At 30.3% G+C, this 13579-nt stretch overlaps 2 protein-coding genes across 2 annotated transcripts in view; one reads left to right on the forward strand and one right to left on the reverse strand.

The window, feature by feature from the left end:
• Positions 1–461: 461 nt before the first annotated feature.
• Positions 462–8996, reverse strand: LOC142333960 (transmembrane protein 222). Its single transcript, XM_075381610.1, has 4 exons — positions 8728–8996; positions 7658–7868; positions 3921–4051; positions 462–599 (listed from the first exon to the last, which is right to left on the reverse strand). The coding sequence occupies exons 1-4, from the start codon at positions 8850–8852 to the stop codon at positions 509–511; spliced, it is 558 nt and encodes a 185-aa protein (XP_075237725.1). The 5' UTR covers positions 8853–8996; the 3' UTR covers positions 462–508.
• Positions 8997–12684: 3688 nt separating this feature from the next.
• The window catches only part of LOC142333756 (uncharacterized), a 28059-nt gene continuing 27164 nt past the window's right edge, over positions 12685–13579 (forward strand). Inside the window, exon 1 of the mRNA XM_075381232.1 lies at positions 12685–12741. The gene's annotated coding sequence lies outside the window, so the exon portion shown is untranslated. The remainder of the gene's footprint in view (positions 12742–13579) is intronic.

Here is a 13579-nt window from a genome sequence, read left to right on the forward strand (position 1 = left end):
GGGTTCTTTGATTTTCTTTGCCGTCTTATTAAGTCTGTTTTGTTAAAATTACCAAACACTGGAAATTAGGCAATACAAACAGAAAATCATCTACTATTTCTTGGTAAGGTAAGTGATCATAACTGTTTCTGACAAATCCGAAAAGATGATTGCAACGTTCAGATATGTTACTATTCTTTGTGTGCATAATAAAAATTCAAAACATTACAAAAGGCCGATAAGAGATACAATGATTCGTGGCTGAGAAACCAAAGTATTCCTCATGACCTGCAGGGAATTTGAGGAACGCCAGCATTCCTCATGATAGGGAATAAGTTAAATAATTACTGAGATAAAACAAACAGGATTTCCTTATATACAAATAAATTAAGTAACTAAATATAAATTTCATATAAATTTCTCTGGAGATAAAATTTTCAAAAACAGTATATTTAATAAAATTAAATAGTACATCTAAGTATTTATATTTCAAAATCAAGAAAAAAATTGTTTGCTATTAACCGATTTATTACGGTGAAATATAAGATCCACCAAGTATAAAACAAGCAATTACTACCAGAATGAAGAACGGTATGTACGTCTTGAACCAAGCGCCCCAACTGAAAATAAGCAAAAAAATAAATAAATTGAATACATATACCTTTAGCATTAGCAATTGCTCTTACCAATTCAGAATGATATAATCAATCACATAATGCACAATCTTTTGTTTAAATTTTAAACGCGACAAATTTTTCGCTGCCATCAATTCCAGTACAGAATTAAAAAAATATCCATTCCAATAAATTAGTTTAATTCAACAGCTGTTTTGATAAGTGTTTTACCATTTTTTTCTGGATAAAAACTTTCCAAAATTCCAGTTAGATGGATTTTTTTGTATCAATTATGTCGGGTGAAAATTCCATCACATCTTTCCTTTAATGCTAATAATATCCTATTACATTTTCATCAGCAAAATTTACAATGCTAATATATTTATTACAAGCACATTTGGTCTGGTTACATCTTTTCTTTTGTAGTATCTCTACAAGAGAAGTTGGGTTAACAACATGTTAACTGTCAGTTAATTGTCTGAAATTCAGACAAATAAATAGCTATAATTACTAAAATAAATTAGAAAACTAGATTACACTCAAATACTTTTTCTAAAACTTTATATTTTAGGTAAAATTAATTTTTTAATTGTTTTTTAGCGTTATCTAATTTCCAATTCATTTGCACAAAGTTCATTAAAAATTATCACCATACAACAAATTAACTATTTCATTCAATATGGATCATTGCTTAAAACAAAAACAGGTTGATTTAATTCGAAATGCATTAAAAAAAAACTGTCAATTCTCTCCTCCAAGAACACTGAATTATTGAAGAAGAGTACTTAATCAAATTATTTTAAGAAATATTTATTTTCTGTAATCAATTTAGGCATAATATGCAGACAGACATATGTCACTTTATTGTTTATATACAAGCAAAGAAGGGACTCATGAATTCATCATTAACCTTTGTTATTAATGTGAAATTCTTTTAGTCAGGTCTATGAAGGAAATGACATTTAAATGGTGTCAACAACATAGTCTACATATTTATCAAGACATATGTTAAATTGAACAACTACTTTTCAAAACATGTGGACAGAAGACAATCTTGACGAGATGTTATCGAACTCCCAGAATGATCATAAAAGTAGATATATTTAATAATTTATATGGTATTTTATATTCTGAAAGATGAAAAAAGTACCTCATTTGAAAAGCAGGAAACTCTTTTAAGTATAATTTCATAGTTACTGTACTAAGTTCAAGATCTTTTTGAAGCCGTCCTTAGCGCTATAAATTACTGTAGACCAGCAGAGAAACCTGTGTAATAAACTTGTAACTATATGTTACATTTTACAGAAATTGAATGTAAGAGCTTTTTAAAAAATCAGATGGCATACTGTTAACTGATAAGTATGAAGGTCAATCAATTGGCAGTAACATTAAAAGGATAATTTGAAACTGTCTGACATTCAAGTCAGATCCCTGACATTGAAAATGTCAGCTGTTTGAAAAAAAATGTTCATTTTACAATTTCTTTGTTCATTTCAAAATGTCAGCTTTGCTTAAAACGTGTGTAAAGCTCAACGATTAATTGAAAGTATAAAGTGAAATCAACAGTGCGTACTATTGTGACATTTTACAAAATAAAGTGATAACCATAGTAAAGAGAAAACATCATGGTTCTCTCTCAAAAGGTGTAATTTTTCTGCCTTATAACTTTTGCTCATATACCTCTCAAAAGACATGGGAAGTATTCAAAGGTTTGGATTGGGAGGTGTTCCCATTTCTATCTAACAAGACTTTTATCTTTTCTATTATTATATATCTAAAAGAGTTGTTGGGTTAATGAAGTTAACTACGTCGTTATCCCTAGTTAATAACATAGTTAACTTCAAACTTAACTTCATTAATTAATGAAGTTTGTAAAAAAAATAAACAACTATACTTACTAAAATAATTTGGAAAACTAGATATACTCAAGAACGGTTTCTAAAAGTGACAGCTTTTGTAAATTGTTTTTGAGCATAATCTAGTTTCCAATCCAATTACACAAAAATCATTTACTTATATCCTGATCGCTGTAGGGAAGTAAGGGGCCTTGTGATGATTCCGGTTGCCACACCACCCCCTTTGTCCCTAGCTCTGATTGATGCGCTTTACCAATGTTATCTTTTATAACATGTCTCAGTCATCAGTATGATCTCTGTCAGGATGCCACCAATTCATATGCCTCGGCAGACATTTCCATCAGTGTATTTATACAACCTACTATCGCCTTCATATGCCTCTTCTAACCATGACCACCAACCGTAACTTACAACCCTCAACTATCAAATTAACCGATTTGACTATTAACAAAAGAGGACAAGAAAAATACAAACCGAAAATTGTACGAGATTACAACCAAATAAAATCTGCTACAAATCAAATGAACCGACACTCATCACCACTGAAAAAACCATCAAATGTTTTAGAAAATTAGGCATTGAACTGCTACTAAACACTGCCATAGTAAATGAGATGATTCTTCACAACCTAACAACTAGAAAAAGATTGCCTGCGGTTCAGTTCAGGAAAGCAATAATTTAGTATCTCTTTGATGAAATTAATCATCAGGAAAATGTTTTAACTTTGAGACCTAGATGACTGAAACATGAACTACAACGCAAAGAATGTGCAATTAGGAAGACAAGAAAGTGGTGTCGAGGTTGCTACAAGACAAATGTGATGACACATGTCAGGATATGCTAAAAACAAACTATAAAAATCTTAATATTTTGCACTAAATGTCCCTCTCAGCCTCATTATTCTTTGCTGTGTTATAATAAAGAATATCGCTACTGATTTTGGACATTTAATTTTTTTTCTAACTATACTTTTGACTAAAAATAATTGGAAACATTATTTCTTCATATATATTCTTTTTTATGTATTGTTTAAAAATAATTTGTATTTTAATTAATTGTATTTTTATTTAATTTTTTTTTAAATTGCATGAATGTACAAAAAGTTAAAAAATAAAAGATATTTTATGTTCTATTAAGTATCATTCTACTTTCTTTTACTTCCCAAATTATTGACCTCTCAATAGCCATATCGAAAAAAGTTTTGAAAACCAAATTGTATACATATAGGCTATACTGGTCACAGCAGATAGTAAAATATGAAGTGTATATGCCCGACGGCATAGTATGGCAACTTGATTTTGCCAGTCACAGGTGACCGCTTTCGCCCAATGCAATAACACAGATAACAGTGATCCCCATGGCAGTTAATGTGTTAATATAAGTTGAGATTAAAAGACAAGCACATAATAAAAAATAAACATGCATATGAAATCAATCAAATAACTGGAAAATAATTTATTAAAATACAAACCTTATATAATGACTATAAATTAATGAATTTTTTGCTAATACAATCATACCCCAGTTTTGTTTGTTATCATAATTCATTTTATTTAAAGCAAGTGCAACCATCGAATGACAATTATCGAAGAAAAGGCTGTGCTGAAAAAAAAACATATTAATTAATTAAGACAAACAAAACAAACTGTGACATAATTATTTATTATAAAATTAAGAGATTATATTTTGTTGATAATTAATTTTTTTCTTGAAATACGAGGTCTGTTCAGAAAATACCCAAACAATTTTAATTACATTCAACGGAAATATTTAGTGATGTGGTTGGCAGCATTGTGTTCCGCATAACCTCTTTTATAACCATATTGTTGGATTTTTGATATCTTGTTTAGTTTTCATGTTACTATTATTTGAGTGCAACATGTTTAAGTGTTAGTAACGATTTTTGTAATGTGCGATTTTCTGGAGTAACGATATGACTAAAAATTTTGTGTGAAACTGGGGAAAACTTTCACAGAAAAGTTTCGGCTTTTGAAACCAGCTTATGAAGATGATGCTCTGAGTTGTAAACAATGTTACAAATAGTTTTTCATGATTTAAAAGTGCTCGTCAATTAATTGAAGACAACCCTCGACGAGGAAGGCCCCTTTGACTTCAATTAATGACAACCCCAGAAAATCAATGATCTAGTGCGTGCAAATCGCTGATTGGCAGTCAGAGAACTTACAGAAGAGGTTAGCATCTCAACTGGATCATGCCATGACATTTTGATTGAAAAACTGAACGTGTATCGAGTTGCAACAAAGTTTATTCCTTGTTTGATGACCGAACAGCAGAAAGAACATCAAATGGACATTTTTCGGCAACTTCTTGAACAAACTGATGACAATAAAACATTTATGCATTGTAATGGAAGGTGAAAACTGAGTTATGACTACAACATTGAGAAAAAAGTTCAATCATCAAAAAATCACCACAAACACTTAAACACGTTGCACTCAAATAATAATAAACAAAAACTAAACAAGAATATATGGTTACAGAAGAGGTAATGGGAAACAATGCTGCCAACCACACGTCACTAAATATTTCCATTGACGCGTAATTAAAAATATTTGGTTATTTTCTGGACAGACCTCGTAATTATAAATATAACAGTAAATACATTTATTATCAATTATGTAATCCAAATGTAGAATAAACCTCCCTTACGTTATCACAGAATTATTTGATTGCAATTTTATTTCTAATTAATAAAAAAAATTATCGTATTATTAACAAAACCAAAAATGAGGTCTTTTCTGTTATATGCTTCACACCTTGCTTTTTTGTTATTTCTCGTGGATTTATGTAAAATTATGATGAATATCATTTAAATCATTATATTAAATAGTTATATAATGTTATAGTTAAATAATCTTGTAGAACTGTTACCTGAGTTGGCCTATATGGCTTACAGATAAGATAATAATCTGGAATTACCTATTTGTATGTGATATTAATAATTCGTTGTTCTGTGCAAAAAAAAATTAATGTTCCATTATTCAAAGTATTGTTTAAATTAGTTTCAGTTAGTTAAGTGAGTGGGTAGAATATGTTAAATTTTGAGAAAGTGTGTAGCATAGTTTTAAAAAGTATTTTATATGTTACTTTTCTCTGTACGGTAAGTCTGCTTTTGGATGATTTTAATTAAAAAATGGTAAAAGGAAGTTTGTATTTTGTTAATATTTTACTAATTTAAAATTTATTTTCATTTTTATAAAGTTAAGATGATGTTTCATTAGATGCCATGTAACAGTACATTGTAAAACTCTTGTTGAAAAGCTATCTTACAGACGACAGAACTATATGAGCTAAATAAAAAAGTTCTCCTGGTTTAGTGTAAACTTGCAGAGGAAAAGTACAACTAGTCTTGTGTTCAAATGATCTTAGGTTCCAAACTCTGTGAATATATGGAAAAAAAATAATTCATAAATAGTGCATAAAAAGAAAAAGATTGCAATTAACAGAAAAGAACCCTAAAATATCCTAACTTAATAATAAAAGATATTAAAAAAAGGAAGTTAAGTTAGTTAATAACTTCTCTCTCTCTGTCTGTTTGTGTGTGTGTGTGTGTGTACACGTGCATGCATGCATGTGAATATGTGTTGCAGGGGGGATTAGTACCGGGGAAGTTTGATAGTCATGTAAAGGCAAGAAATTCTGTATTATATTTCCCTTGCTTCCAATATGGGCATACACCAACATTCATAATAATTCCATAGTCAATATGATTTGTAAAAAAATGGATAAAAGAGAATTCTGTGTGGTGAAAACATTACTTTTTGAAAAGTAAAACCATACAGGAAACTAAGCCATCCATGATAAAATGATGGAGGACAGAAGGTTGAAAGTACACAAGATCATTAACTCAATAAGTATCTTAAAATATGCAAAAATTGTCTGCAAGAAAAATTCTATATTTGCTTAAAATTAATCAAAAGTATGAACAAGCAAATATTTCTAAAAACAGCTTGGGCCTTCATTAACATAACTCTGAAGAATTTTTGTTATATCTCATAACAGTTGATAAAAATCTGAAACATCACTACCAATCTGAAATCAAGAAACAGTTAACATAATAGTAGGATGCAGTCAGGGAATTTGCTCCAAAAGCAACGAAAATGTTTCTATCATTAGGAAAGGTGGGTGACTTCTGTCTTTAGAAGTGCTGATGGCACAATCTTCACTGACTATCTAGAGAAGGATAAAGCAGTAACTAAGGATTTTTCCTGGATCATCTAAAGGAAGAAATAAAGAAAAAAGACCACATTTGACAAAAAAAAAGTTTCTTTCTTACAAAGAAAATGCACTAGAGTTATTCTGAAATTGTGATAGTAGATTGTTCAAATTATACTACATAATACTTCTGTATACCCATTAACACACCAGATTATTGTCTCCTTTCAAAAAAGAAGTGGCTTGATGGGTGAATAAAGATTTACACAAAATGATGATGTTATTACCGAAATATCTAAATATTTTGAAGACTTGAATAAATCAAAAGACAAGGATGGAATTGAAAAAACTTGAACATGTTAAACTAAATGTATAGGCTAGCTTGAGAGCAGATTATACTGAGAAATAGAAAAAATAAAATTATCTTCTTTATTTTTCTACAATTTTTTCAAATACCTCTTGCAACAGTATAATCATAAAAAATATAGTTTCCCTCTGAGCAATTACATCTTTTAGACAGCTTAATAGAAAAAACTATATATCATATTAAAACTTGTTTGTTAATATATTATTTTTTGAAAATTTCAATTTATTTAAAAAACATAACAAAATTTTGGTAAATTAGCCTTTTACCTTTTTTGATGAAAATGAATTTCATCACTTATTCCATACCTTCATTACTAGTATACTTCAGTTAAAACAGCTGTACAAAAAAAAAATACAATATCTGCATTGTATTTTTTATCTTACAGGAAGCAACTTTATTACTTTTTATTTTATAAAATACATCCATTACAATGGAAATTCTTATGTTCCAACTAGACATAACATAACCTAAAAACTCCAGTTTCATTCTAAAACTTTATACAAATCTAAATCTTAAGCAAAACATTGTTGCCAGTTCCATGCTCCAATATATTCTGAAAAATATTAAAATCAACTATTTTACAGGTTATAAGCCACCTTACATACCATTCTAAAACTAAATATCATATACACATATAACATTCACATACAAGGTTATATGCATACCATTCTAGTTTTATAAACATCAGCTGCCTCTGAAATGGCTTGATCCCAAATTGATGCACCTCCAGCTACTTTTTTTGGATCTAACTGCCAGTATTTAACCGGGTTACCAAATCCCATATTATCTTCACCGACATAAAACGGTCCAGCAAAATCCCTAATTATTCCAGTTGAAGTACATATACCCATATGACCAACGAATGGAAAAAGCCATCTAAAACATAATTATTTCATTTAAAAACAAACAAACAAAATGTACGATATAAATTGAACCAATGTACAGGTATATTAGCTGATACATGGAGTGTGTGTGTGTGTGTTCCAAAGTGTTGGTAGATGTGTAATAAACAACAGCAAAATTTGAAAACAGAAAAATATTTTATTAAAAAAAATTTATTTTATTTTCCTCATCAATAAATAGGTATAAAAATACTCATACTACGTCTACTTATTTTATGAATTTACAGAATGTTAGAATCTAAGAGACTGAAATAAAATAGACTAAAATTCAGGTTTACAGAATTAACATAACATTTAACTAATGTGATTGTGTTACCATCACAATCACAAAAACAACAAATACAATTAATTATTAGAAACATTTCAATCCATGCAACCTCACATAAATAATCTGTTTTTGAAAATAAGATCCACAGGCTGCTCAACCTGAATATCACACAGTACTCAAAATGATAAGATCCCTCATTGACACATACATACACAAAATAAAGATTAAAAAACAAAAGATACATCATATTAACAGTCATGGAAACTATCTTATATATTAAATACCCTATTATACATGAAAAGCGACCACTAAATAAACACTATAAATCATAAAGTGAACTGTTCTCAATGAAACCCCTCTATATTGATGAAATAAAATTATTATCAAGTAAATATAATGATTTTTTTTTTTTATCTAAATAATTCTGGCTCTACTAAAACTTCAAACCTTTGTTTACAAACACAACCATAACCTAAAATAATAAATAACATCGAAATTATTAATAAAAAAAAAAAAGTATTACTGTAAACAAAAACTCTTCTCTAAAAGCTACGTATAAACTTACGTTAAAAGTGGTATTGGTGTCCACACAACACAAAACGGATATTTCACATTTTTAATATCAATACTAGGATGCAAAGCCATGTCTTCCTCAATCCAGTTCGTGTTATTATACAAATCTGGATGCATATTACATTTAATTATTCAACATTTCCAAAATAGTTGTTATATAACAAAGAAAGTATATAGGTTTGTTTTATTTTTTATATCATATAATTTATAATATTCCGCGACTTACTCAACGACCAAATTGATAGCCTACTGAACCCTCAATCAAATTAATATTATCGATATATCGTTTTGGTTTAATATTATCGATTTCATAATGGTCAGTAAGTGCCATAACAGTTAATCGTAAATTGCATAATCCTTAAATGAATAATTCATTTTCCCAGACATTGAGGATTACACAATATTTTTCTAAACATTTTATATCTTTACCTTAGGATTTGTTTCTTCGCGGTTTAGCTCTTAATGGCTGACCCAAATGATGAGGTTTGCTACATAAATTTGTAGTTGAGTAATTACGTGTTATTAAATCTGATCGTTAATACTTGTATGAATATAAATAGTTTTTTTTTTTTAATTTTTACTCATTTGATATTTAAACGAATGAAATAAAATTTAAATCCAAATTTTTTGTATGAAAAATTCTATTGTAGGTTTTACCTACTATAACATTTTTATCATTAATACACTTGATACAAAGTTTAATTGAAGTTTTAATGAATAAAAATTATATATTCAAATCACACTGTTTCAGTCTTAATAAAATGCTGAGCTTGTCATCGCTATTAAATATTAAAATGTATATATATATTATGGTGGGACTCTCTTAAAAAGTAGAAAACGTGATTTCAAGCAACAAAAATTGGGTATCACATAATTGTTTGACGCTAATAAAAATAAATCATGTAGACCAATCGTACAATCTGATAAAAATAGTTAATTTTAAAAACAACATCCACCTTTTACAAACCAGACAACAAAACTGTTTTTGTATAACTCAACGCAATATTTCAGCTTATGAGAAAGGATTTTGTTTAACAAACCTAGTTTTATGGAACGCGAAAATCCCGTTTTGGGGTTCACAATCAGCAGAGGAAGGATGTTTAGGAGGTGTGTTCAAAATCTACGCCTTGATGTAGTTTCGGGATTTCAGCCGACATACTGGCCTACGGACCTAACGAAGATCTCGGATTTACTTGATTTTTTTATCACTTTAGTTAAATTATCTACATACACTGTGGTAAAAAACAGCTATGATTCGACGACGGACCACTCGCCCGTTTTACTTACACTGAGCACAATGGTTTTGAGGAAGAAAAGAAGACGTATCCTGCATACGAAACAAACAAATTGGGTCTCCTATCAGGAATAGATCAAGGAGGAACTGATTGACTCATTTCTGCTCGATACTCTTGAGAATATAAACTATGCAACATACTTTCTAACGTTGGTCATGCAGGAAGGTGAACGACGATCTACACCAAGTTCATTCGACCAAAGACAATACCTATCTGAGAGAAGTGATAGATCTAATTGGCTAAAAATGGTGTCTTAGACGAAATTGGCAGCGATTCAGGAGGCCAGAAGACAGAACACTTCTTAACAGGACTGCGCGGAGGCTGAGGAAGTTGTTGAAGGCTCTTAGAGACGAAACATTCAAGGAATACATCGGAAATCTTTCTAACCTGAATAGAGACGGATGCATCTTATGGAAGGCTATGAAGAGGCTACAACGATCCACAACTACGCTACCTGCATTACAGAGACTTATTGGATCATGGGAGAGGAATGAAAAAGGGAAAGCTAATCTATTTGCTTTACACTTAGGCGAAACTTTCCAACCTCACAATGAAGAGGGTCCCATTGACGAGAATATTAAAGACTTCTTAGAGAGCCCAATCCCAGTCAGCTTTCTGATTAGACCGATCTCAATAAGGGAGTTATTGAAGTTAATCAACCAGGGAAGGTGACTAAAGAAACCCCCAGCTTTTGGCTTAGTGATGCACAAAATGCTTGTCATACTACCCCTTAAAAGCATCATGTACATTAAGGATCTCTTTAACTCTGTCCTGCGGACGTCTTACTTTCCAGCGGAATGGAAGGTATCAGAGGTGGTAATGATCTTGAAACCAGGGAAGCCTGCACACGAGGGTTCTTCTTATAGGCCAGTTAGTCTCCTACCGATAATATCTAAATTATTTGAGAAGCTGTTACTTTGTAGGCTTAGGCCAGTTTTGGAGGTTGAGGAGGTAATTCCAGAACCACCAATTTGGGTTCAGGTACGGCCACTTCACCATTGATTAATCCCATAGAGTCATTAAGGTCATCAGTAGATGTCTGAAGGAAAGAAAAATTCTTAGACATCCAGCAGACCTTTGATGTGGTATGGTTCCCTGGCTTGCTCTATAAATTAAAATTAAAACTTCTTCAATCATACTAACTTGTCTTATGGAATTATCTTCCAGGAAATTATTCTCTCTCTTTGAGGAATTATTCTCTCAGCTAAGATGTAATGATGAGTTATCGAACTTCTTGACATTAGGTCGGGTGTTCCTCAGGACTCTGTACTAGGTCCTATGTTATATTCGATATTCACTGCGGATCTTCCAACCCTGGAAGGTTGCATCATCGCCACATTTGCCTATGACACTGCTATCCTTGCCGTTAATGAAGATACAGCTCACGGGAGCTGCAAATTACATTAAACCTTGTCTGTCCATGGCAGAAAAAATGGAAGATTAACGTTAATCAGGATCAATCAAAGCATGTCACATTCGCTATGAGAAAGGGTTACTGTTCCATTGTGTACATGGATGGTGTCTTAATACCACAAACAAAGATTGTGCGGTACCTAGGACTTCATCTAGATTGGCGTTTGACCTGGAAGTGTCACGTAAGAATGAAAAGAAAACAATTGAACGCGAAGTATAGGGAACTACATTGGCTGCTGCAGAGAAACTCACACCTCACGTCCAATAAAGTTCTGATTTACAAAGTTATTCTACGTTCAATCTGGACTTATGGCGTGGAGTTGTGGGGAACAGCAAGTAATAGTAACGTAGCTATCATACAACGCTTCCAAAACAAGGTAACGAGAATAATTGTAGAGGAACCATGGTTCACACGGAATGATGAAAATCATGAATATCTGGAGCTTCCGACGGTTCGTGAAGTTATGAAACAACACAGTGTTAAATACCAACCACTAGAAAGAAAATCATGTCAAACACAAGCGATCAATCTGCTTGATAACAGCAGGGACATCCGAAGGTTGAAACGTATTCATGTGCTTGACTTAAGGCTGCTGATGACAGTTTGCAGTACTATCGTCAAATCTAGTGATATTATTTTTTTTTTTTTGTATCAACAAGTTATTTTGCTTTTTGTTCGATTAGCTATCACTTGATATTTGTTTTTTTTTGTTTTGTTTTTTTTTTAATATCTATTTGTTTTTTGGTGTTTATTTGTTAAAATGTTGTTTTTATGTACTATGAAGTGTTAGCAGAAATATTTTTTTCTGATGAACTTTAAGAATATTGATTACTGATAACTATTATTTTCAATTGACTTCTTATGGGAGTTCCTTAAGAAACCCTTATTATCAAACGATTTACTTATAGTTCCACTTAAGGAGCCGATTGCAAATATGTTGGTTGTAGAAAAAAAATATTATAGTTGATTATGAAACAATCCCGAGATTCTGTTTTAATATTATTTATTTCATTTTAGTTAGGTCATGTTCCCAATCGTTGAACATATACTTCTTAAAAAAGGTTAAATAGTTTTAAGACAGCAGCTGGATGAGAGAATATATACTTATTATTTATATACTTTTTTTTTTTATTTGAAAATATGTTTCATTTGCAGTATGAATTTATATTAAGAAAAATATTACGCATATTATCATGTTTTCAGTTACATATCGTAATGAAGCAATTTGTGCGGTTGGCACGAACTATTGAGTTTCTAAACAGTTCTGAAGTTACTTTGGGTTTGTGGCATGAGTTGAGTAAGTATTGTATTTATTTATTTTTTTAATTATAGATTAATTATCAGATTGATTGCCAAAAATATTTTTGTTTTATTGTCATATTTTAATTACATATATAAAATGATTTAAGTATCCTTATTACGTTGGATGGAAGTTAAATGTTCTTCCCCCTGAAATTGTTATCATTATTTCGGTATTTAATGTCTCTGCAGTTTATATAACAAAATTTTGTCATTCATTAATATAATATGTTTATTGTACATTATTTAGTTGTATTTATTTATTTCATTTAATATACAATAACATAACCGTACCTACAAGAACAAAATTGTTCGCCAGTATTGGTTTCATTTATAGAAAATTTTCATTCAGATTATTAACGCACCAATTAATATCTATACATTATACAGTGTGCTTATTGTCTATATTGAACATAGTAAAACCGATAATGGCCTACAGAATTGGATATTGAACATGCAAAAAGATATTATTTACATTTTTATTTAATTATGGTGAAAAATTGATAATAAATTTTTACAAATTTGAAACCCAAATAGGTTTAAAAATGATTTAAAATATTTCATCTGTTGTGCAGTTTTTTGATTTCAAATGTAAGTTTGACAAATATACACATATTTGAACAATTATTTTTAATCTGTGATTCATAGAATATGGTGTCTAGGTTAAAATCTTTCTTACATTAAACATTATTTAAATACTGAATAGCAGGTGGTAAGCCAAACAAAATTGTTTCACCAAATTATTAATGTTAAATCTATAAACCATTAAGTAAAATAATATATATTTATGTGTTTAACTGTTAGTTATTATCTGTAATAAATGATTATAACATCCC

Source organism: Lycorma delicatula, chromosome 13 (genome assembly GCF_047948215.1).
Source record: "Lycorma delicatula isolate Av1 chromosome 13, ASM4794821v1, whole genome shotgun sequence".
Taxonomy (NCBI): domain Eukaryota; kingdom Metazoa; phylum Arthropoda; class Insecta; order Hemiptera; family Fulgoridae; genus Lycorma; species Lycorma delicatula.

Bases quoted from the DNA above. Each gene is read 5' to 3' on its own strand.
- LOC142333960 (XM_075381610.1), bottom strand. From the start codon at position 8,852: ATGCATCCAGATTTGTATAATAACACGAACTGGATTGAGGAAGACATG. The intron at 7,869-8,727 runs GTAAGTTTATAC...ATTATGTTTTAG, and splicing joins ACACCAATACCACTTTTAAC to ATGGCTTTTTCCATTCGTTG. The intron at 4,052-7,657 runs GTATGCATATAA...TTTTTTTTTCAG, and splicing joins ATGTTTATAAAACTAGAATG to CACAGCCTTTTCTTCGATAA.